The sequence below is a fragment of the Pantherophis guttatus genome, chromosome 5 (genome assembly GCF_059756535.1).
Source record: "Pantherophis guttatus breed Tessera chromosome 5, ASM5975653v1, whole genome shotgun sequence".
NCBI lineage: Eukaryota > Metazoa > Chordata > Lepidosauria > Squamata > Colubridae > Pantherophis > Pantherophis guttatus.
Window position 1 is genome coordinate 124,044,531 of NC_142067.1, and position 24,754 is coordinate 124,069,284.

Consider the following 24,754-nt stretch of genomic DNA (forward strand, 5'->3'; position numbering starts at 1 on the left):
GTCACAGGCACCTTGGGTGCAATCTCCAAACAACTGGATTACCACTTACTTGAACACCATCGGCATTGACAAATTTGCCGTCAGTCAATTGCAGAAGGCAGCTTTACTTGGAACCGCTGCCATCCTGCAACTATATCTGTAACACCATCAAACATCCACATCTGCCTAGACCTCGTCTTTTATAAGGACTCAATAGGCAGACAAAAAGCCAAACTCAGTCTGAACATCTGGCTGACAGTGCGATGATTGATGATGATGATGATGATGATCTCCCAGTGAGGCACTACCTTGACGTGGTTGTGGGGCTTGTGTGCTCTGAGGAAGATGAGAGTTATGCCAGAAGTTCAACCATACTGGACAGGTGTCATCAGAGAATAATAACAACAACAATAACAACAACAACAAAACAATGACGATATCAGCAGCAGCAGCAATAACAATAATAATAATAATAGATTGATACCTAGGATGCTGGCAGCAACCCATATCAGCCGTTAGAACCAGTCAATGCTACTTGTGATATATTTTAAATGTCCAGTTGACCTTCATATTTAATGAATAAAAGAGATAATAATAATAATAATAATAATAATAATAATAATAATAATAATAATAATAATAATAATAATAATAATATCAGCAGCAGCCATTAGCACCAGTCAATGGTATTTGTGACACATTTTTAAATGTCCAGTTGACTAAGTTTCATATTTGATGAATTAAAGAGATGATAATGATAATAATCCACAACCCTTGGAAAAGAGACCACCAGGAAATCCCAGCACTTCCGGCTAGCCAAAGCCAGCATCTTTAAAGAAAGTAACAGCGAAGCAAAGTGCGAAGTCCCCCCACCAGACTTCTTCCTTCCTTCCTTCCTTCATTCATTCATTCCTTCCTTCCTCCCCTTCCCTCCCTCTTCCTTTCCTTCCCTCCTCTTTCCTTCCCTCCTTCCTTCCTTCCCTTCCCTCCCTCTTTCCTTCCTTTCCTTTCCTTCCTTCCTCCTTCCCTCCCTCCTTCCCTCCCTCCTTCCCTTCCCTTCCTCTTTCCTTCCTTTCCTTTCCTTTCCTTCCTTCCTCTTTCCTTCCCTCCTTCCCTTCCCTCCATCTTTCCTTTCCTTTCCTTTCCTTCCTTCCTCCCTCCCTCCCTCCCTCCATCTTTCCTTTCCTTCCTTCTTTCCTTTCTCCTTCCCTCCCTCCCTCTTTCCTTCCTTTCCTTTCCTTTCCTTCCTTCCTCTTTCCTTCCCTCCTCCCCTTCCCTCCCTCTTTCCTTCCTTTCCTCTCCTTCCTTCCTTCCTCCCTCCCTCCCTCCATCTTTCCTTTCCTTTTCTTTCCTTCCTTCTTTCCTTTCTCCTTCCCTCCCTCCCTCTTTCCTTCCTTTCCTTTCTTCCTTCCTCCTTCCCTCCCTCCCTCCCTCTTTCCTTTCCTTTCCTCTTTCCTTCCTTTCCTTTCCTTTCCTTCCTTCCTCCTTCCCTCCCTCCCTCCTTCCTTCCTCCTTCCCTCCCCCTTTCCTTTCCTTTCCTTCCTTCCTTCCTTCCTTCCTTCCTTCCTTCCTTCCTTCCTTCCTTCCTTCCTTCCTTCCTTCCTTCCTCCTTCCCCGCCTCGCAGAAGGGGGCATTCAGCCTCTCCTGGAACCGGCGGGGGTGGTGGGGAGGCGGGGGGGGGCTCTCCATTCGGTCCTCCTCGTCGGGCCGGCCCGATCTCCGTCGGGGGCTGGGAAGCCAAAGAAGAAACCAGAAGAAGAAGAAGAAGAAGAAAGGGGGGGGGGCGAGGCGAGGCGCTCCTTCGACGAGTCCAGGGTCGGCGGCTCCGACGCCAGCAGCCGCAATCCGAGCGCCGCGTTGGCAGAAGCGGAGCCCGGGCAGAGGGAGCCAGAGGGAGCCGGGAGACCCCCGCCGGGGGACACCTCCCCCCCCCCGCGCCCGCCCTTGGCTAATTGGCTGGAGAACCCCCCTCCCCCCAAGAGACATTTGCATAATTAGAGGCGGAGGAGGCTCAATTCTTTATCTCCCTCTCCACCCCCCCTCCGCGGAGGAAGCCCCCTCCTCCCTCCATCCCTCCATCCCTCCATCCCTTCCTTTTTTTCCCCCATCCTGTCTTTTTTTTTTTGGGGAGGGGGTCTCTCTTTCTCCCCCCCTTCTCTCTTTTTTTTAAAAAACCCCTCCCCTCCCCCTCCCTCCCTCCCTCCCCCCCCCCCCACCGCGAAGTGGGGGGGAAGAACCCGCCAGCCAGGACCGCATTTGGGGATGCGCCGCCGAGGGAATGAGACGCGGCGCAGCTGGCCCCCAGCCCTCGAGTCCAGCTGGCGGCAGGGCAAGCGGAGCCGGCGGCTGGCTATGGGGCAGCGATCCAGCCCTGGGAGCAGGAGGAGGAGAGCCCCCGGTCAGAGGACGCTGCCGGTACGCCGGGAGGAATCGGGGGGCTCGGAGGGGGGGATGGGGGAGGAAGAGAGAGAGAGAGAGAGAGAGAGAAGGAGGAAGAGGAGGAGGAGGAGAAAGCGGGTTCAAGGAGGCTGCGGGGGTCGCGCGGCGGTTTTGAAGGCTGTCGCCGAGCCGAGATGGGGCGCAACTTGACGGAGGGGGAAATAGGAGCGTCCTGAAGCTCTCCTAAAAATTGGGGGGGGTGGAGGGTGGGAAAATAGAGGGGGAACGGAGGGAAGGAAGGAAAGAGAGAGAGAGAGAGAGAGAGAGAGAGAGAGAGGAGAGAGAGCCATGAAGGAAGGAAGAGAGAGAAAGAAGAGAGAGAGAGGAAGGAAGGGAAAAAAAGAAAAGAGAGAGGGGTAGAGAGGAAGGAAGGAGAAGGAAGGAAGGAAGGAAGTAAAAGAGAGAGAGAGGAGGGAGGGAGGAAAAGAGGGAGGAAGAAAAAGAGAGAAAGAAGAAAGAGAAAGAAAAAAGAAAAAAGAGAGAAAGAAAGAAAGAAGGAAAGAAGGAAGGAAGGGAGGGAGGGAGGGAGAAGGAAGGAAGGAAGGAAGGAAGAAAGGAAGGAAGAAAGGAAGGAAAAGAGAGAGAAAGGAGAGGGAGGGAGGGAGGAAAAGAGGGAGGAAGAAAAATAGAGAAAGAAGAAAGAAAAAAGAAAGAGAAAAAAGAAAGGAAAGGAAAGAAAGAAAGAAAGAAGAAAGAAGGAAGGAAAGGAAGGAAGAAAAGAAAGAAAAAAGGAAGGAAGAAAGAAAGAAAGAAAAAAGAAAGAAAGAAAAGAAAGAAAGAAAGAAAAAAAGGAAGGAAGAAAGAAAGAAAAAAAAAGAAAGAAAGAAAGAAAAGAAAGAAAAGAAAGAAAGAAAGAAAGAAAGAAAGAAAGAAAGAAAGAAAGAAAGAAAGAAAGAAAGAAAGAAAGAAAAGCAACAGGAGTCTCCTGCTGCTATTAACCTGCTATTGGAGTCTCAGGATTACAATTGCGCATGATACTCTTCTACATAATATCCTTGCTCAAGGTGGCCATCCCATGCCGGTGTGATGGGGGGTGGGGGGTGGGGTGGGAGAAATGGAGGCGGAGGGGCAGCCTTGAAAAAAAGTCCCAGTTTACCTGCAGCCTGAACCTCTGCCAACTGATCTGGAAAGAAGCCCTCGCAGCCTTTGCCTTCCAAGCAAAGAGTTGCCGCAAAGGAGTTTGCCAGGTGCCTTTTCGAAGTTGCCAAGGTCTGCCTGCAAACTCCAAAGAGGGCTCCCGGTTAGCAAAGTTATACATGGATGGTAGATTTTGCTTTCGCTTTGCTTGGTTTTGCAAGGAGGTAGTTTGCTTAAGAGAAGAAGAAGAAAAAAAATGCACTTCAAAGGGGAAAGGGGTTGTTGTAGGATTGCATATATATTTTTGCTTGCAGGGTTTGTTTTCAAGTTGTTGTTGTTGTTGTTGTCGTCGTCGTCGTTTTAATGATGCCTTTCATGCAAATAGTGACAATACGTGTTAGCGGATCTAAGAGGGCGGTCATTCCCGTGGTCTCTGTGTCTGGGATAATCTGCTTATCCTTTGACCAACAGGTTGATGTGTTTTAAGAAAAGGGGGAGGGTTGACACTGGAAGTTAAAGACATCTGCATTCTCCCCTTCCTGAGTCCCCAGGATTATTCCTCTGAACGCTCCATCTCGGGCAACATGGCAACGTTGGTAAAACGGGATCATGAATAGACACGTTTTGTAGGAATCTATTATCCTTTCTCTCCTCTGTCCAATGATTTCCTCTTAATCAAGGGGTGAGGGAGTAAAAAATGGATAGTAAACCTGATGGCATCCATCACTTTGTGAGTAAGGCTGAAGGCACCCCGAGCAGATAACGGAAATAAATGTTTGTTATTGCCTAAGAGTCCTTCTTCCTGCCGTGGTCGGTTGGCGATCTGGAAACGAAGGATCGGTGGCAGGTTGAATCTGAATTTGCAGAAAGATGCTTTGAGAGGATGGAGTGGAGAGTTGAGAAGATGGTTGGCTTGATTGACGCCAGACATGGTTCTCTTGGGGTGGGTGGTGGGGGGGATGGACATCTCTTAAGGGTGACCGAGTAGTTCTTTCTACTAACACCATGTGTTTTCTCTTTCCCCAGAACGTGTTCATTTTCCTGCTTTTCTTGGAACCGTTTAACTGCTTTGCAAGCTACAGTCGGGCCAGTGAACTCTTCTACAGCATCAATGAAGGACTCCCCGCTGGGTTCCTCATCGGGAATCTAGCTCAGGATTTACAGCTGGCAGAGGGAGAAGGAAAGGTGAGGAAGCAGGAGACCGAGCAATGGGGGAAGAGTCCTCTTTCCTTCAGCTTTGCCTCCCAAGGACTGGGAAGCCAATACATCAACCTGGACAATCAGACAGGTATTCTGTGCACCTCAGCCCAGGAAATTGACCGAGAAACACTCTGTTTGGAGGATAATGTTGGCTCCACCGTGGTTTCGTCTTCTTCTTCTTCTCCGCTTCCATCCTCCGAGTCATGCTTGCTCTTGCTAGATGTTCTGGTGTTACCCCAGGAGTATTTCCGTCTGGTCAAGGTGAAGATCGCCATCCATGACATCAATGATAACGCACCCTGGTTCCCTGTGCCGCAGATACACCTCTCCGTGCCTGAAAATTCACCCGTCAATACCCGGTTAGCTATAGAGCATCCGGCGGTGGACCCGGACATGGGAACCAATGGGGTGCAGACATACCAACTCCAAGAAAATTACGGGGTTTTTACGTTGGACGTGGAGGAGAATGAAAGTGGAGAGAGAACACCTTATCTTATTGTCATGGGTACCCTGGACAGGGAGGCCACCGACCAATATGTCACTCTTATAATTGCAGAGGATGGTGGCATTCCACCACTGGTGGGTAGCGCCACACTCACCATTGGCATCAGTGACATTAATGACAACTGTCCCCAGTTCAATGAGACTCAAATCAGCGTCACCATCTTTGGAAACTCTAGCATCGGGTTGCACATAGCTTCGGTCCATGCTGTGGATATCGATCACGGAATCAATGCCGAGATAAGCTATTCCTACAGCCAAAAAGTTTCTTTCCTGTCCCGCACCCTCTTCCGTCTTAACGAAAGTACGGGAGTGATTAAGTTATTCAAGAGGATTAATGGTGACACACCTCTTCTGCATCGGCTGAGTGTCTTGGCCAACGGTCCCGGTTGTATCCCGGCAGTGATAACCGTGTTGGTATCCATCATCAAAGTCACCATGAGACCTCCTGAAGTCATTCCTCGCTTTATTGCTAACGAAGCAGAAGGGGTGGTTTATTTGAGAGAGTTGGAACCCATCCACACCCCCATTGCTTTTTTTACCATCAAGGACCCCGATGAAAAATATAAAGTCGACTGCTATTTGGAGGGGGATGGCCCTTTCCAATTGACCCCTTATCAACCCTATCGCAATGAGTATCTTTTGGAGACTACCAAGGCCTTGGATTATGAGGTTCAGCAGTTGTACGAGGTCTCGGTGGTTGCGTGGAATACCGAGGGGTTTCATGTGAATAAAATCATCAAAGTGCAGGTTCTGGATGATAATGACAACTCTCCCGTTTTCTCTGAAGCCTTGGTAGAATTATCGATAGAGGAAAACAATGCCCCCCACGCATTTTTGACCAAACTGCATGCCACGGATGCCGACAGCGGAGAAAGAGGCCAAGTGTCCTATTTCCTTGGGCCCGAGGCGCCTTCCTATTTTTCCTTAGACAAAGTTACTGGGATCCTTACTGTTTCTACCCAGCTGGATAGAGAGGAACGTGAGAAATACCGCTACACCGTCCGAGCTGTGGATTCTGGCCTGCCCCCGCGAGAATCCATCGCCACCGTGACCCTCTCTGTGTTGGATAAAAATGACAACAGCCCGAGATTTATCAACAAGGATTTCAGTTTCTTCGTACCGGAGAATTTCCCGGGCTTTGGTGAAATTGGAGTTATAAGTGTCACCGATGCAGACATTGGGCAAAACGGATGGGTAGCCCTTTCTGTGGTCAACAGGAGTGATATTTTTGTGATTGACACTGGCAAAGGTGTGTTGAGAGCCAAGGTCTCTCTCGACAGGGAACAGCAGAGCTCCTATGTCTTGTGGGTTGAAGCAGTAGATGGGGGTGACCCGCCTTTGTCCTCGACGGCTAAGATCACCATCCTCTTACTAGACATCAATGATAATCCCCCCTTGGTTTTGTTTCCCCAGTCTAACATGTCTTACCTTCTAGTCCTTCCTTCCACGTTGCCCGGCTCTCCTATCACTGAAGTCTATGCCATAGATAACGACACCGGTATGAATGCCGTTATTGCCTACAGCATTATCGGGAGGAGAGGTCCTCGGCCGGAGTCCTTCAAGATCGACCCCAAAACAGGCAACATCACCTTGGAAGAGTCGCTCATGCAAAACGATTACGGCCTGTATCGCCTTCTGGTGAAAGTTAGCGACCACGGCTATCCAGAACCTCTACATTCCACCGTCATGGTCAACCTCTTCGTCAATGACACCGTGAGCAACGAGAGCTACATCGAAAGCCTTCTGAGGAGAGAGTCCGACATCAATATTGAGGAGAAAGAACCCCAAATTTCCATAGAGCCCACCCACCGGAGAGCAGAGGCCGTGTCCTGCATGCCTACTTTGGTGACCCTCTCCATAATAAGCTTGAGTTCCATCAGCCTGGTGACAGGTATGGGGATTTATATTTGCCTAAGGAAGGGGAAAAAATACCACAGAGGGGACGAGGGTTTGGAAGTTCAAATCCCATTAAATGGGAGAATTGACCTACATCGGCTAGAGAAGAAACCGGTGGAAATTTCCAATATCTGATGCTTTTTCACAGACCCTATAGACTCACACCAAAAAACAACAACAACAACAACAACAATAACAGTGATCTATTTTCCTTCCCTAAACTCTGGATTGGGTTTTCAACAGTGGGGTGTGATTTAAGACTGCTGGTTTATAACTTACTTGTAAACAGCTGTTTATAGGTTTTTAAGAAAAAAAAATGAAAGAAAAGAAAAAGAGAAATTCATTGTACAGATGTTTTTTAAAAAAAAAAACGAAAAGCTAGTGAACTGACTGTATAGATCTGTCACCTGCATTTCTCGATAAGTCAGTACGCATAAAATCAAAGGTAAGACAATGACTTCCTTCATTTATTTTTTTTGACCACAAGGGGGCATTATTACCCATTCTTACAAATCGAAAACCGTCGAAGAGAAAAATTTAAAAAAGGTACATTTTAAGATGTATTGTTGTCACACCTCGGCCACCCTCTGCTGGGAGAAAAGAAAGTATGAGTTTGAAGCGTAATGCATACATATTCCATTGTACACGTGTGAAATCGTCAAGGGGGGAAAAAACTGCACGGGTAAATCAGAGAAAGAGTTTTTGTTAGTTCAGTCAAACTTCCATAGAATTTCTTGGAAGCCCACCATCAGAAAATGAGCTTGTGTTGAGAAGAAGAGCCTTGGTGGCGCAGTGGACTAAGTGCTGTTAAAGTAGCACTTAGCTGCCAGCTGCCTGCAATTACTGCAAGTTCGAATCTCACCAGGCTCAAGGTTGACTCAGCCTTCCATCCTTCTGAGGTAGGTAAAATGAGGAGCCGGATTGTGGGGGCAATAAACTGATTTTGTATAAAAAAGAACACCGCTTGAGGGGGGGGAGCAAAAGCCCTACTAAGCAGGTATATACAAAACTATGAAGGCTATTGCTTAATGCATTGTAAGCCGCCCTGAGTCTCCGGAAGAGGGCGGCATATAAATCGAACTAATAAATAAATAAATAAGTGAAATGCTCACTTCTTTTGTCACTGCAGGCAACTAGTAAAATTACTGTGGTGGCCGATCCATCATCCCAAAATGTTTTGATCAATATTTCATGGAAACAGTTGACAAAAATGCTTCTATCCATAGGCACATGGGACAGAGAAAGGGGTTGTGTTAGCTGATCTCCACCCTAGCTGAAGTCCTTTTGTTAGCATGTAGCAGCATTAGCACTGAGACTTATATACCGCTTCACGGTGCTTTGCAGCCCTCTCTAAGAGGTTTACAGAGTCAGCATATTGCCCCCAACAATCTGGGTTCTCATTTTACCCACCTCGGAAGGCTGACTCAGCCTTGAGCTAGTCAGGATCGAACTCCAGACAGTGGGCAGAGTTGGCCTGCAGTACTGCATGCTAACCACTGCACCACCACGGCAAGGAAAGAAGGAAAGGAAGGAAGGAAGGAAGGAATAGCACTTAGATTTATATACTGCTTTACAGTGCTTTACAGCCCTCTCTAAGCGGTTTACAGAGTCAATCTATTGCCCCCAGCAATCTGGATCCTCATTTTACCCACCTCAGGAGGACGGAAGGCTGAGTCAACCCTGAGCCTGGTGAGAATCGAACTGCTGGCAATCGGCAGTTCACCCAAATTGAGCCTGAAATACTGCATTCTAAGCACTGCGCCACCACGGCTGTGTCGTTGATGGACAACCCCTCTGAAAAGTTCTCTGTGCCTCGGGGTTGCTTTCGAAAGAGGCATAAGTGTATGTAGGGATTGTGGTGCAGTGGCCTAGAGGTGGAGCTCTCGCCTCACGATCAAGAGGCTATGAGTTCGATTCTAGGTAGAGACAGATATTTCTTTCTCTGGGCGCAATGAGAATATATCTGCTGGGAAAAAAAAAAACTCTGCATTGGCGACAAGAAGGGCATCCGGCCAGTAAACACAGCTTAGTTGTCCAGACTCTACCCTGCAAGGGATTATGGGGTCCTTAAAAGGGGATAATAAGTGTATGTAGGGATTCTATCCCCTGGGTATTCCAAAATGCAGTCAATTTGTTCCTCCATATATCTGCTGGTGGTTACACTACATTCCATGAGATGGAAGAATGTGTCGGGTTGCAGCCTAAATGCTGTATCACGAGGAAAGGGTGAAAGTCCAGTTGCATTGATGGATGCCCATTCCATGAAAATAGTGGTGGTTAATATAAATCCATGGAAAAGTTATGCAAAAAATATATACGAGAAAATTTGAAAGAAGGTTTTTTGGTTTGTTTTTGTTTTGTTCTGTTTTGTTTTGCAGAGACTTATTTATTAACTTTTTAAAAAAAATTCTCTGGAATTTGTGTGAAAGATCAGCGTCTAATTATTGATTTCTGGCTGCCATCCTTTTTCATTAATTTAGCATTCTGGATTATGCCCCAAATCACACACACACACACCTTAAAACTGATGCAATATTTCCCAGGCATTTACTCACCTTTCCTCCTCTCTCTGCAGCAAAGAGGTTATCAGCAATGCACACCTTCAATATTGATTTAAAAAAAAAGAATTGGGGGGAAGGAAGGAAAAAGAAAAAAAACCTTTTATTGTGTCGTGAGCCTGCATCAATTTTATCGGTATGAAACAAGGCATAAGGGTGTTGTTATGCATAAAAATGGACACTTTTTTCCCCTTGAGCTCTGACAATAACGTCTGTACTGTACCAAAAGTGTTTATATGTCTGAAAATTAAAAAAAAACCTCTCTATTTTCATAATTTTCTAAAATTGGTGAGCATTTTCTGGAGCCCTGATGATGTCTCTGTTTCATTTCTTTCTGGGTCAGGATATTTTGAAAGATGTGGAATACTGCAAATAGGAATCTAATTTACATCTTTAATCTGTGGTGAAATTCAATTTTTTTTATTACCGGTTCTGTGGGGGTGGCTTGGTGGGCATGGCAGAGGAAGGATCCTGCAAAATCTCCATTCACACCCCACTCCAGGGGAAGGATACTGCAAAATCCCCATTCCCTCACCACTCTGGAGCCAGCCAGAGGTGGTATTTGCCGGTTCTCTGAACTACTCAAAATTTCTGCTACGGGTTCTCCAGAACCTGTCAGAACCTGCTGAATTTCACCCCTGTTTTTAATCCATTTTAACTGGGATAAAGAAAATATTGTTGCTTGGAGCATGCAAGAGGTATAGAAAGGTAAATAAAGGTTAGAATGATTTACAATTCTTAGTAGATTTGCCAGCTCCCTCAATATGCCACCTTACTTACTAGAGTCCTGCAAGATCTTCTTAGAACCTGTGTGGGCCATGTATAATCATATGAATAAGTGTTCTGTGTTCCAAACACGACAAACCCTCTGTAGTTAAATAAATGTTCCCTTTATTAGGAGCGCCACACACACTCTCACACACACACAGACACACACACAGCAGGCTAACAAGTCTGTCCGGCAGAGAGATGAATAGTTGTCGGTCACAGCTATTCATCTCTGCCCCCTGCCTTTTATCCCCAGAGGTGGGGCTTTGCTAGCAGTGGTGGCTCTTCCATCCCAAGGACCGGCCCATAGATTTCCACTGCTCTCCTCTCCTCTGCCTTCTGCACATCCGCATGTCAGGCACCGGACCCAGCTGTTCCTCCTCTTCCTCATCAGCCACCTCCAGACCTGGGGGCTGTTGACTCTCCATCGGAGGGCTGATGGATGGCCCAGGCTCCACCTCTGTCTCTATCTCTGACAGCTCCATTCCTTCTTCTCCCTCAGAGCTCTCAGGTTGCCTTGATGCTGGCCCTGACTCCCACGATACCTCCTCCTCATCTGATTCGGCTGCTGGAGGGGTCGGCAGCTAACAGGCCACAACAATGAGAGAGGGGGGGGGAGGGAGGGAGGGAGGGAGATGGTCAGTTAGGAAATAGGAAATATAAATAAATAAATGCAATAAGTCAGTCATATCAGTGACAACAGTAGTAGTTGTTGTTTTTTAAATAATGGAAAATATAGTCATTCGCAAGTGGTAGTTACTGTGTTTTCCCAAAAATAAGACCCTGTCTTATATTTTTTTGAACCCTGAAATAAGTGCTTGGCCTTATTGCCATGCGCTCAAAAGCCCAATTGGGCTTATTATCAGGGGATGTCTTATTTTGGGGGAAACGGGGTATTAACCCACAAGATATTTCTAACCATGCACAGGTAGCCTTCAACTTGGAACCATTAATCTGGATGAGAACTTCCAATGCTAAGGGATGCAGCCATGAAGTGAATTGTGCCCAATGTTATGACCTGGCTTGCAGTCATTAAGCAAATCACCACTGTACTTAAGTGAGTCACACACTTAACTTTGCTTGTGGGAAGCCAGCTGGGAAGGTTTCAAATGGTAAATCATGTCACCTTGGGATGCTGCCACCGTGTTCAGGCATGTCAGTTGGCCAGTGCCTGGATTTTGTTCAATTCAATTCAATTCAAACCTTTATTGTCAATGCACAACATGTGTACAATTAAATTGAAATTGTGGGGATGCTGCAATTGTCATATCTGCGAGGAACGGTTGTAAGTCACTTTTTCCAGCGTGGTCATAACCTTGAAGGGTTCATAAATGAATGATTTTAGTCTTTTTTAGTTTTTTAGCTTTTTAAATTTCATTGGGTTTTAATTCGAATTGTTTTAAATTGGGCCAGTTATGTAATTCTTTTAATAATTTTAAATTTTGTATTGGCATGTGTTTTAGTTCTGGCTGTGCACCGCCCTGAGTCCACTAGGAGAAGGGCGGTATACAAATTGAAAGAAAGAAAGAAAGAAAAGAAAGATTATAAATTGAAGACTATGTGTAGACTGACTGAAATAACATGAGATGAGTAGAATAGAAATGGAAATAAGGGAAATAAGGGAAATGGAAATGGAAATGGAAAGAATAGAATAGAGTAGAGTAGAGTAGAGTAGAGTAGAGTAGAGTAGAGTAGAGTAGAGTAGAGTAGAGTAGAGTAGAGTAGAGTAGAGTAGAGTAGAGTAGAACTTGGAGGTCATCAAGTCCAACCCCCACCCAAGTAGGAGACCCTATACCATTTCAGATAAATGGCAGTCCAGTCTCTTCTTGAAACCTTCCAGTGATGAAGCTCCTACAACTTCTGAAGGCAACATCTGTTTCATTGGTTGTTTGTTCTCGTTGTCGGAAAATTTCTCCTTATTTCTAGGTTGACTCTCTCCTTGTTCAGTTTCCATCCATTGTTCCTTCTCTGGCCTTTGGGTGCTTTGGAAAATAGCTTGACCCTCTCTGTGACATCCCCTCAAATATTGGAAGACTGCTTTCATGTCTCCCCTGGTCTCTTCTCTTCTCTTCACTAGACTAGCCCAGTTTGTGCAACCGTTCTTCGTATGTTTTAGTCTCCAGTCCCCTAATCATCTTGGTTGCTCTTCTCTGTACTCTTTCTAGAGCAGTTCTGGCGAACACTGGGAGATGATCTTCCAGATGGTCTTACAGTTTCTGGTCTTCCGGTTTCTGGCATGCATGCATGCGCAAAGCCCAGCTGTCCGGTGCGCATATATGCACCAGAAACCACAAGAGCAGCTGCCCGGTGCGCATGTGCACACAGAGAAGATGATCTTCCAGTTTCTGTCACCCACATGGGCACCGGCCACTTGGTCTTCCAGTTTCTGGCACGCATGCACGCGCGAAGACCAGCTGGCTGGTGCACATGCACATGCACACGCCGGAAACCGGAAGATCATTTTCCTGGGATATGCATGCACACTGGGCAGCTGCTCTTACAGTTTCCGGTGCTCCCATGCATGTGAAAACCAGCTGGCTGGCGGGCCGGAACCCGGAAGAGCAACGGGCGATGGCTCGCATACCCGGAGAGATGGCTCTGTGTGCCACTTCCAGCACATGTGCCATAGATCACATCATAGTTCTAGAGTCTCGACATCTTTTTTGTAGCGTGGTGATCAAAACTGGATGCAGTACTCTAGGTGAGGTCTTACTAAGGCTTTATAGAGTGGTATTAGTACCTCACGTGACCTTGGTTGAATCCCTCTGTTCATGCAACTTTTATTTCTTGTCTTTTGGCCTGTGATATTTCAGGTTCCTTCTGTCCGCAAATCCCTATTTTCAGTTGCAACCAGGGGTGAAATGTAAAATTTGTTACTACCGGTTCTGTGGGTGTGGCTTGGTGGTGGTGGGTAATGTGACTGGATGGGCGTGGCCAACTTTTTTTTTTTTTAACTTTTCAAAGCATTTTTTCTAATGCTTTGAAAAGCCTCTGCCGATCAGGCAACTCAGCTGGGATCGTCAGAGACTTTTCAAAGCATTTTTTTTACCACCTCTTCGGCCAAGAGGTTGCAGAAAAAAATGCTTTGAAAAGCCTCTGACGATCCCAGCTGAGCCGCGCGATCATCAGAGGCTTTTTTTTTTACTTTTAAAAGCATTTTTTCATCGGAAGAGGTTGTAGAAACAATGCTTTTAAAAGTAAAAAAAAAAGCCTCAGATGATTGTGCGGCTCAGCTGGGCATGGTGTGTGTGTGTGGGGGGGGCGCAGGGATTTTTGCTACCGGTTCTCCGAACCACCAGCCGCCATCGCTACCGGATCAGGCGATTCGGTCCGAACCGGGAGCATTTCACTCCTGGTTGCAATTCACAAACAATGAGCAATTTGGTATCTCAATCTGGGTTATATATATATATTTTCATAATCATAATCGTAAGTTTATTTGTCAAGCATATAACAGGTAAAAGTATAAACATAATTTGAACACATGAAAAGAGTAAGAGTAAAAAGGAATATTAGGACAGGGACGCTAGGCACGCTGGTGCTCTTATTGCATGCCCCTTTCAGATCTCTTAGGAATGGGGTGAGGTCAACAGCAGACAGTTTAAGGTTAAAGTTTTGGGGGTTTGGGGAAGAAACTACAGTCTGGTAGTGCATTCCAGGCATTGACCACTCTGTTATTTGTGGGCCAGGCCTCTCTTTTGTGATGCAAACCTTGTGATATTCATTGATTGGAAAAGATTTGATATGCATTAGGAAAGCTCAGGTACTTTCTGCATTCATTAATTTCACTTATGTCATACCCAGATAAGGTTTGTTGGCTGCATCAAGAAGTATGTTGCCTGAACTTGCAGTTCAATAGTTATCAGTGTTAAAGACATTATAGTCTTTCATTTCTTGGTATCTCGCCTTCATTATTTTTGCAAATAACTCAAGGGGGCCGACATATCCAACACACATTCCTCCTCCTATTTTCCTAACAACAGTTATGTGAGGTGTGAATGAAGGTTCAATCATCCAAGCCAAAAGCATCTAAAAAGGTTAAATCATGGCACCTGGACCAAAATTTATTAATTAGGTGAGTTGGGGCTGGGAATGACTGGCCCAAAGTTATCCAACTGGCTTTCATGGCTAAGGTGGGACTTGAACTCAGAGTCTCCTGTTTACTAGTCTGGTGCCATAACCACTAGACCATACTGGCTCTCGTATTGCTCATGATGCATAAAATTTATCCGCACTCTAGCAATAAATGTTAGTGATGATTGCTGAGTGGAGCTTTCTCTAAGTTAAACAATATACCACCGACACATTTGAAATAGATAGAGGCCTTTTTCTTCATCTTGATTGACAGGCTGAACGTACCTCTAACTAATCAATCATGGGAGCTGGCCATTATAGTGAGATGCCAAATCCCATTGCTTTAAGACTCCAAATTTCATCGCCGTCAGCTGCTATGGGAATTTATTTAACAGAGGCTGTTCAGAAGTTCTCTTTCAATGGTAATTCTTGATCAAAAAAAAAAAATCATCATTTAGCTTTATGTGTGTGTGTGTGTATAAAATTCCCTATTAAGTAGCCCTAGGCTATTCCTTTTTCCTCACTCTTAAAGGGCTAGCTGCTTTAAGAAGTTGCAGATGGATAAGAAGGCTTGTAGTTGAGAGAGATTTGTTCATTCCTAGCAAAAGCAGCATTTTAATTATGGATTTCCTGAATTATAAGCTTTACAAGTTCTATTCTCTGGTTTTCCAAATGTTGCATAGTTTACATATTATCTGAGACCACAGAAATCTCTCTCTCTCTCTTTCTCTTTCTCTTTCTCTTTTCTCTCTCTCTCTCTCTCTTTCTCCCCCTCTACCTCTCTGTCTGTCTGTCTGTCTGTCTGTCTGTCTGTCTGTCTATCTATCTATCTATCTATCTATCTATCTATCTATCTATCTATCTATCTATCATCTAGTTATCTACTATTTAGTTATATCTATCTATCTATCTATCTATCTATCTATCTAGGTAGCTAGCTAGCTAGCTAGCTAGCTATTTAGTTATAGCTACTTAGCTATCAAGCTATCTAGCTATGTGTGTATGCATGTACATTGTTGTTGGCTAATTGTTTTAATTAGCCAATTAAAACAATGGCTAATGGAAGTCAATGTGTCAATTTCCACATTGACTTCTATTAGTTGAGTTCAGTCAATGGCTGAAATAAAAGTAATTCCACTGAAACGATAAACTGCCAAACTCAAAATGTTTTGCTGGAATACTCCCAAGTTGGCTGCGTCAAGAAGGACACAACACTTTTAACTTTCCATGCTCCACATGGACCAATACTTGGAACATTTCATCATCCTGACTAGTAGTAAACAATTGAAACTTGGAACAAGTCTCACGGTCCCCACCCCAGAGAGGTAGATGTGATGGCAATCCATGATGACCGCTACCTATAAGTAATCTTCAGGGGGAAAAAAATTGGGCAAGAGACGATTTTGTGGTTGTTGTTATTGTATTTTAGTTGGAAATGATTTGAATGCCCTTTAGCATTTATTTACTTTATGTGTTTGCAATCTGATTAGTGAGTACGTATTAGTCAGGCAAAGATCAGCAGATATGCTAGACTTCTCTGCCTGGTTTTACTAGGGCTGCATGAAGAGGGATAAACAACATTCAGGAAAACAGAAAGCAAGAGTAAACTCTCTGCTGATAGTTTTGCATTTCCTAGGGAGCCAATGCTGAACAAAGCCTAAACCTAACCTTGAAATCTCAGCACTGAAGAAAAGCACACACCCAAACAATTTGCTGTTAATCTTTGTACTGTACTTTTACTTCATTCAGGAGCTATGCTTTATGCTTACAGATTTACAGCTAGCTTTACCTCAAGGGCAATTTCTCCCTCCAAAGAATACCCTCCATCTGAAAGAAAAATAACTTAGGAATCACCTGCATCTGAGGCCTTCTTGGTCTCCCAGAGAGAATTCACACAATATGGTAAACCACTCTTGCTAGGCGCCATAGATGCATCCATTGTTTCTCTCCTCTCTCAGATCACTGTAGCAAAATCTTGTAGAAAGTTAGCACCCACCCCTCTCCTAGAAGAATGAAATATTCTAGGAAATATTAAAAAGGCAGAATATTATATTTTCCCTTTAGAAACATGTTTCTAAAGACATAAACGCAAAGCCTCAGCTCCCTGCCCTCCCCGCACAGCAGATATTTTGGTGCCAACCTATCTACAAGACAAAAGACTGGGCCAATCTATCTACAACACAAAAGACATGGCCCTCAGGACATGATAGGATTACCCCTCACTCAAGATCCAAATCAGGACAAAGCCATTAAGCCATAATAGGAATTGCCCAAAGCCCCTTCATTACATCATCACCCAGCAAGATTCAACCAGGCCTGAGACTCAAGACAACCTACAAAGTTACTCCTTCATAGCCCCATGGGAGTCTGACAACCAATCAGAATACATTCCTTACACAGGAACAAGAAGTTCCAAGGCGGGGCCCAAGAGAGGGTATAAATGTCTCTCCCTCTTTCACCTATGTGCTCTTTTTGCCCAGGACCTCAAACCATGTGGTCCTGTCCATCATTAAACCATCTTTCCAAGCAGTCTCCATATTTCCTCTTTCCCTTTTTCTGTTTCCTGTCCCTTCTTCCTTGCTCAAATGCAAAAGGGGAAACATTTCTCCTTTTGTTTTGTTTTTAGTTTGATTTGATAGCCCTCTGCCAGTGAAAACGGAGCTCGGGGGGGGGCTGAGCTCTGTTTTCACTGGCAGAGGGTTGCAAGAGGCCGTCATGGCTGAAAACGGGGCCCCCGCACACAGCTCCATTTTCACTAGCAGAGGGATCTTGGGCCGGTCCTTTGCTGTTTCCAGGCCAGCCACACAGATCTAAGTATCCATAGGCCAGATCCAGCCCGCGGGCCTTGTGTTTGAGACCCCCTGGTATAGGGTCTCCTGCTTGTGCAGTGGCTTGTACCACAAGACCTCCAAGATCCCTTCCAACTCCGTTGCTCTGTTATTTCTGAGTTGTTAGACAAAGCGGGTGAATGAATATTTTTAGACAAAATCATACCCTAGGCAGGCTAAAAGCCAGCTCAGTTTTAGACAGACTAAACTATTCATGCCAGAGCAGTGATGCCAGGTAGTAAAACAGGGAATCCCCCCAGTCTGCCTGGAGCTCCCTTGAATAAGAATAAGAATAAGAATAAGAATAAGAATAAGAATAAGAATAAGAATAAGAATAAGAATAAGAATAAGAATAAGAATAAGAATAAGAATAAGAATAAGAATAAGAATAAGAATAAGAATAAGAATAAGAATAAGAATAAGAATAAGAATAATTTTATTTCTATACCGCCCTTCTCCCGAAGGACTCAGGGCGGTGTACAGCCTATTAAAAACACAAGACAACATCAGTTAAAATAATTTAAAATTATTAAATGAATTCGGCTCAATTTAAAACCCCAAGAATTTAAAACCCAATTTAAAATTATTATGTTGATAGCCCAGCCTGGCGGAACAACAGGGTCTTGAGTGCACAACGAAATACCCGGAGGTCGGAGATCTTACGCACTTCCGGGGGCAGTTCATTCCACAGGGCTGAGGCTCCCACAGAGAAGGCCCTCCCCCTGGGTGTCGCCAGCCAACATAACTTGGCCAATGGTACCCTGAGGAGACCCTCTCTGTGGGATCGAACTGGCTGGTGGGAGGCTATTGGTGGCAGAAGTCGGTCTCGAAAGTACCCGGGTCCCATGCCATGGAGCGCTTTAAAGGTGGTAATATATGTCCCTCAGTTGCAATGGATGATGGTGTCACATCATCAACATGGATGTAATTCTGAACACGAGAGAGAGAGAGAGAGAGAGAGAGAGCACTATCTCTTAGCCAAGACTGTCTTGATCTAGCTTTGCATACAGAAAAGGGGGGGGGAAGACGGTGGTGAAATTCAATTTTTTTTTACTACCGGTTCTTGGGAGTGGCGTGGTGGGCATGGTGTGGCTTGGTGGGCGTGGCTTGGTGGGTGTGGCAGGGGAAGGATATTGCAAAATCCCCATTCCCTCCCCACTCCTGGGGGAAGGATATTGCAAAATCTCCATTCCCACCCCACTCTGGGGCCAGCCAGAGATGGTATTTGAACTACAGAGGTGGTTTTCTGAACTACTCAAAATTTCCGCTACCGGTTCTCCAGAACCTGTCAGAACCTGCTGGATTTCACCTCTGGTCCTAGAACATTGATATTGTAAAACCTCACTGGACAGATTATTGCATGCTGGATTGATTTTCTGTCTGCACATATTAAACAGGTAAATCTTATGGAATATCTCAGCAAAGTTTCCCTGCCCAAGAGGCTAAAACTGGAAACAAAGGTCTTCCGCTATCTATCTGAACTCTTGTTCCTTTGCCTTATTCAGATCTAGGTATCTCTTTTGCACTCTGTACCAGCCCAGAGAAATTTTTGCCACTCTGTTTTTTCTATGGCTGTGCGGGAAGGTGTCCCCAATTCCATGTTCCAAGTAATCTCCCATTGGTGTTACTCACATAAAGGTTAGTATTTATTAGTACTGTATGCCAATTTCATACAGTTTCATACAGTGTTCTGGACTGGACTGGACTAGACAAAAATAGAATAGAATAGAATAATAGAATAGAATAGAATAGAATAGAATAGAACAGAACAGAACAGAACAGAACAGAACAGAACAGAACAGAGTTCTGCAGTAACTCTACAGTAGAGTAGAGTAGAGTAGAGTAGAGTAGAGTAGAGTAGAGTAGAGTAGAGTAGAGTAGAGTAGAGTAGAATAGAATAAGGAATAGGAATAGGAATAGGAATAGGAATAGGAATAGGAATAGGAATAGGAATAGGAATAGAATATGGAACAGCACTGAAACAGAAACAGAAACAGAAACAGAACAGAACAGAACAGAGTAGAGTAGAGTAGAGTAGAGTAGAGTAGAATAGAATAAAGAATAGGAATAGGAATAGGAATAGGAATAGAATATGGAACAGCACTGAAACAGAAACAGAAACAGAAACAGAAACAGAACAGAACAGAACAGAACAGAATAACAGAGCTGAAAGGGACCTTGGAGGACTGCTAGTCCAACCATGTGAGACAAATGGTTGTCTAATCTCTTCTTAAAAATCCCAAGTGATGGAGCATCCACAGTTTCTGGAGGCAAGTCATTCCGCTCATTAATTGTCCTGCCTTTCTCTTTAGTTCTAGATCGGTTCCCTCCTTAATCTTAAACATGATATTTGGTCTGACCAAATCGCCTTCCCGTCTGCAGTATTTAAATGTGTGCGATGTGGAGCTCCTTCTTCCTTCCTTGTTTTTAAAACACCTTGTGGAAGTATCTTTGCTCCAACGGTTGTTAATCTTGTTAGCTGACTTGGCACAAAAATAAACACTTCATTCATGAAATATCACACTGGCCAGCGAGCAGACGAAGAGCAAGTGAAGGTGCTTTTTGTCTGATGTAATTAAGAGCGACAGAGAGAGCCGGTGCAAAATGAAATACAGTATCCCAGTGCAACATTTATTCTTACCAGATTTTCTCTGCTAAAAAGAAAGAAAGAAAAAAAAAAACGTACATGTATGTGAGCAGACAAGCTAGCTTTTAAACTGAGAAATGAAAGAGAAAATTGGCTCACAGCTCTGTGGCCCCTTGTCTATATATTTGAACGTCTCTCGGCCTGGGTTTGGTAAATTGTTGGTTTACAGGGGGGGGAGGGAATTGCATTTTTATTCCAAAGAATGCAATGCTTGCATTTGTGATAAAGCAGATGGAGAGAAGCTGCACAAAACCGAATGTTGGATCAAGTCTGCAGATTTGAAGGATGCCCTGATTAGAGCGAATCTCTGCATAGATTAACTCTTCGCGTCTTGAATATAAATATGCAGGAGACTGTTGTCATCTCAGTTCTGAGATCAAATATATATTTTTTCAATAGACTATTCTTTTCAAAATTGGCATGAAGGATGTCAAAATCAGATGCGAACAACATATTAGAGAATAGAGTAGAGTAGAGTAGAGTAGAGTAGAGTAGAGTAGAGTAGAGTAGAGTAGAGTAGAGTAGAGTAGAGTAGAGTAGAGTGGATAGAAATAGAATAGAATAGAATAGAATAGAATAGAATAGAATAGAATAGAATAGAATAGAATAGAATAGAATAGAATAGAATAGAATAGAATAGAATAGAATAGAATAATAGAATTTTAACAGGTTTGGACCTGTTCAAAAGATTCCTGTTCTTTTCCAAACTAAACCAGTTTTATTTTTAATCATTTCTAGCTATTTTCTTACTGGATTTGTATTTCTCTGGCTTTTATCCCCATAACTATTAGTAACGACACCTTATTAGCAAGGCTGGGCTAAAAAAAAAAAAGTGACTGCTCTGAAACGTACCCAGTCAGTTTCCAAGAAAAATCTAATCTCGGTCTTTCCAGCCGTTATTAAATATCTTCACTGCTAAACCAGAGTGGCACTTCTGTGGTTTTTCTTCTTCAATGAATGTAAAGGATACTATTATTACTGGTTAAATTGCATTTACTGATCTTTGATAAACTACATTGGGCTGCTCTAGGCAGAACAGAATAGATATTAAAGTTAAAGCATCTATGAGAAAATAATTCCATGTGTGTGAGCAAGAGAGAGAGAGAGAGAGAGGAGGAGGAGGAGGGGGGGAGGGGGAGGGGGAGGAGGAGGAGGAGGAGGAGGAGCCTGGTGACGCAGCAGACTAATAGCCTGTTATTAACATTCAGCTGCCTGCAATTATTGCAAATTCGAATCTCCCCAGGCTCAAGGTTGACTCAGCCTTCCATCCTTTCTAAGGTAGGTAAATTGAGGACCCAGTTTGTGGGGGCAATAAGCTGACTTTGTATAAATATACAAAAGTATGAAGGCTATTGCTTAACGCATTGTAAGCCGCCCTGAGTCTCCGAAGAAGGGCGGCATATAAATCGAATTAAAGAAGAAGAAGAAGAAGAAGAAGAAGAAGAAGAAGAAGAAGAAGAAGAAGAAGAAGAAGAAGAAGAAGAAGAAGAAGAAGAAGAAGAAGAAGAAGAAGAAGAAGAAGAAGAAGAAGAAGAAGAAGAAGAAGAAGAAGAAGAAATATACTAAATAAGTATCAACTAGTTTCATAGCAAAAAAAATAGAAATTAATAAATAATTAAAAATTAATAAATGAGAAATAAATGAGGAGGAGGAGAATAATTCACCTATGTTCAATATCAAAGGCTATTGATTACAAATAGCATCTCTTGATGCCAATTCTTTGCAGGCCTTCAGATCGTCTCAGCCATTAGCAAAAGATCTGTGTCCTGGATCAACCCTTGTCTTTGAAAGACCTTGCTAGTTCCATGTGTGCGGGATGTGGCAAAGTCATTATCATCCCGCTTGCAACGTGACTAATACTTTGCCTAAGCTATTAAGGCAACCCAAGCAGAAATTTCTACTCTGGGCTTTCCAAAAAAAACCTCCTTCTCAGTCAAGTAATTAATTGCTCCCTGGAGGTGACGATCACAATTGTCATATTTTTGGCATGGGAGGGGAAGGGGAGGGGCTTCTAGAAAAACTAATCTATCTGGCAAAAAAAATTGGAGGGGGAGGAGAAGATGGGAAAGCAGCAGGGGGAAAAATGGCAATGTCACATTTATTGGAATGTCCTTGGAAGAACTGCAAGTTATTACCAACTTGGATGAGATGCCTAGTATTTGTGATCAAGACCTGGATTTTTCTCAATGATACCTAACTATATAATTACAGTAATCATTTATTTATTTTATTTATTTATTAGTTCAATTTATATGCCGCCCTTCTCCGGAGACTCAGGGCGTCTTACAATGCGTTAAGCAATAGCCTTCATTCTTTTGTATATACCTGCTTAGTAGGGCTTTCGGGGGCCCCTAAGCGGTGTTCTTTTTTATACATAGTCAGCTTATTGCCCCCACAATCCGGGTCCTCATTTGACCTACCTCGAAAGGATGGAAGGCTGAGTCAACCTTGAGCCTGGTGTGATTCGAACTCGCAGTAGTTGCAGGTAGCTGGTGTTACATAACAGTACTTTAATCTGGTGCGCCATCAAGACTCTTTTTAATCATTGCTATTACATACCGAAAAAGTAAGTAAAAGGCTAACAACTGCCATGCTACAGAGGGAAGCAATCAAGAGTATAAGAAAAGGAAATCGCTGGAGGAAAACTGAGGTGAGTAACTGCTACAGAAAAGTAGGACAGTAGAAGGATGGACATTCAAAAATTCAGTGTAATTCACAGATGCTCATTTTGTGATTATCTCTTTTCACAGGAGCTGTCACTGGCACCTTTCTTAACAATAGCCCGCAATTTCGACATAGCACAGCATAAATCACACGTCTCTTCTTTCAGAAGTTTGTGGGTCAGCAACCAAGATAGCAACAGCTTCATTCGCTCAATAATGAATGGGTTGGAAACCACGTGGCCTTTTGCCCAGTAACATTTATCTAAGGTGATTCAAAGTTAGTGTTTATAACTAGAGACAAAGTTTTTGGCCGTTCCGCCAAGCCGTGGTGCCAATACATTTAATAGGACAAACGGCGATTAGATGAGTGCATTAGCTTAGATCTGGAAAGCGTGCCGCTTGGAACAAGAAAAGAGGCAAAGAAAAAAAGGAAAATTATTGGGTTTGGCTACAAATGGTAGAAAATTTTGCATTCTATTTTAAAGTTGATCAGGATCAAGCAAATATAGCATTAACTGCTTTGTTGGCAGCTTTGTCAAAAAAACAACAAGAGATTTACCGTATTCTTTGGAGTATAAGACACACTCCCCCCCCCCAAAAGAGGCTGAAAATTTGGGTACGTCTTATACTCCGAATGTAGCCAAAAACGTGAGGCACGGAGGACGTTATGGTCTGTGTCAATCCCTGCAGCCTGGAACAGCTGATAGAGGGTATTCCAGGAGGCCGATCGACCCGCCTATCAGCTGCTTGTGCTGAATCAGGCTGCAATAATGTGTTGAAGCTGACCTGGCTGTTTGCTATTTGCTGCAAGGATTGTCAGAGTTTGCAGCAGCAATCACATCCAGAAAGCAAACACAAGTAACTGATTCAGCAGGATTCAATAACTTCTCTTTATATATAATATAAAGTAAATATACAATACCAAAAGCAGGTTTTCCAACACAAGCAAAACACAAGCAGAGGAGAGGAGTTTCAGTTTCAGTTTTAGTTTCAGAGATCAGCATAGCATGCAGCTTTAGAACAGTTGAGCTAAGCCACGCCCAGGCTCCTTGCTGTCTCCTTCCTTGTTGCTCATGCAGCAAATACTGTTTTAGTTTCCAAACAGCCCTCAACTCTCTCACACACTGACAGGACGCTATCCAGATGGATACTGATGGATGCTGGTAGGCAGAGGCAGAATTTTTTTTTCTTATTTTCCACCCCAAAAACTAAGGTGTGTCTTATACTCCAGAGCGTCTTATACTCCAAAAAATATGGTAACTCTAGGTTGGATTGTGAAGTTGAAAACCCTGAGAGAAAGCACTTCCACTGCATGCAAAGAGAATTTTGCAGATAAGATGGGACAACTTGTCACAGTGGACTTGCTCCAGCCAACTCAAAGGGGCCAACTCAATGTGGGATAACTCAAGAAGAGGGACAAGTAGAATTGCAGCTCACCCAGCCTTGAAGACTTTTAACCTGAGATGGTTTAAACCTAAAGCAAGACAAGACCCGGTGCAATTCAGTTGTCCCTCTCTTGAGTTATTCCATGTTGAATTGTCCTGTGATAAGCTGTTCCATGCAACTTATGAGTTGACCTTGGCAGGTTGGCTGCAATGAGTTGGCTATGGAGAATTGTCCCGCGGCAACTTGGCCAGGGTGAGTCAACCACAGACAGTCAGCCAGGGTGAGTTGTCCTAGATTCTGCACAGATGCACTGAGGAATCACTTCCAGCTTGAAGAAATCTTCACCATTCAGTTCCTTACAAGTTGGCTATCTAGGAGAAATCAGAAAACAAATAATCTTTACCTGGCCGTCAGAGGTATCCTGATATCATGGCTCAAAGCAATGTACATCAGTGGAACAACTTGCCTCCAGAACAGTGGTGGGATCCTCCTGGTTTAACAACCGGTTCAATGATGCATGCGCGTGCTTGCGCAGTTTGAACAAATCTTTACTCCCGCGTTTCTTTGGAGGAAAAACACAGTTGAGGCACGGCAGTCTGCTCTGCCATGTGAATCAGTTGAGAAGATAAAGGTAGAAAAATAGCACAGGCAGATGAGCACATCTGATCGTTGGGGTGAACCGGTTCGCTCCCAGCTGATCGTCGGAGCTACTGGGTTGCCTGAACCAGTAGAAT

At 44.0% G+C, this 24,754-nt stretch overlaps 1 protein-coding gene across 3 annotated transcripts; it reads left to right on the plus strand.

Annotated features, from left to right (window-relative positions):
* Positions 1 to 1,616: 1,616 nt before the first annotated feature.
* Positions 1,617 to 9,958, plus strand: PCDH20 (protocadherin 20). 3 transcript variants are annotated; one of them, XM_034416699.3, is made up of 2 exons: positions 1,617 to 2,395; positions 4,523 to 9,958. In XM_034416699.3, exons 1-2 carry the CDS (start codon positions 2,243 to 2,245, stop codon positions 7,229 to 7,231), a joined length of 2,862 nt encoding a protein of 953 aa, XP_034272590.2. In that variant the 5' UTR covers positions 1,617 to 2,242; the 3' UTR covers positions 7,232 to 9,958. The 3 variants fall into 3 exon arrangements, with proteins under 3 accessions (XP_034272590.2, XP_034272607.2, XP_087751680.1); XM_034416716.3 differs by lacking the exon at positions 1,617 to 2,395 and adding an exon at positions 3,329 to 3,423; XM_087895554.1 differs by lacking the exon at positions 1,617 to 2,395 and adding an exon at positions 3,552 to 3,682.
* Positions 9,959 to 24,754: the final 14,796 nt, after the last annotated feature.

Excerpts from the sequence above, each read along its gene's own strand:
- PCDH20 (XM_034416699.3), top strand. The coding sequence starts at position 2,243 with ATGCGCCGCCGAGGGAATGAGACGCGGCGCAGCTGGCCCCCAGCCCTC. Across the intron at positions 2,396-4,522 it reads CCGGTCAGAGGACGCTGCCG|AACGTGTTCATTTTCCTGCT; the intron begins GTACGCCGGGAG and ends CTCTTTCCCCAG.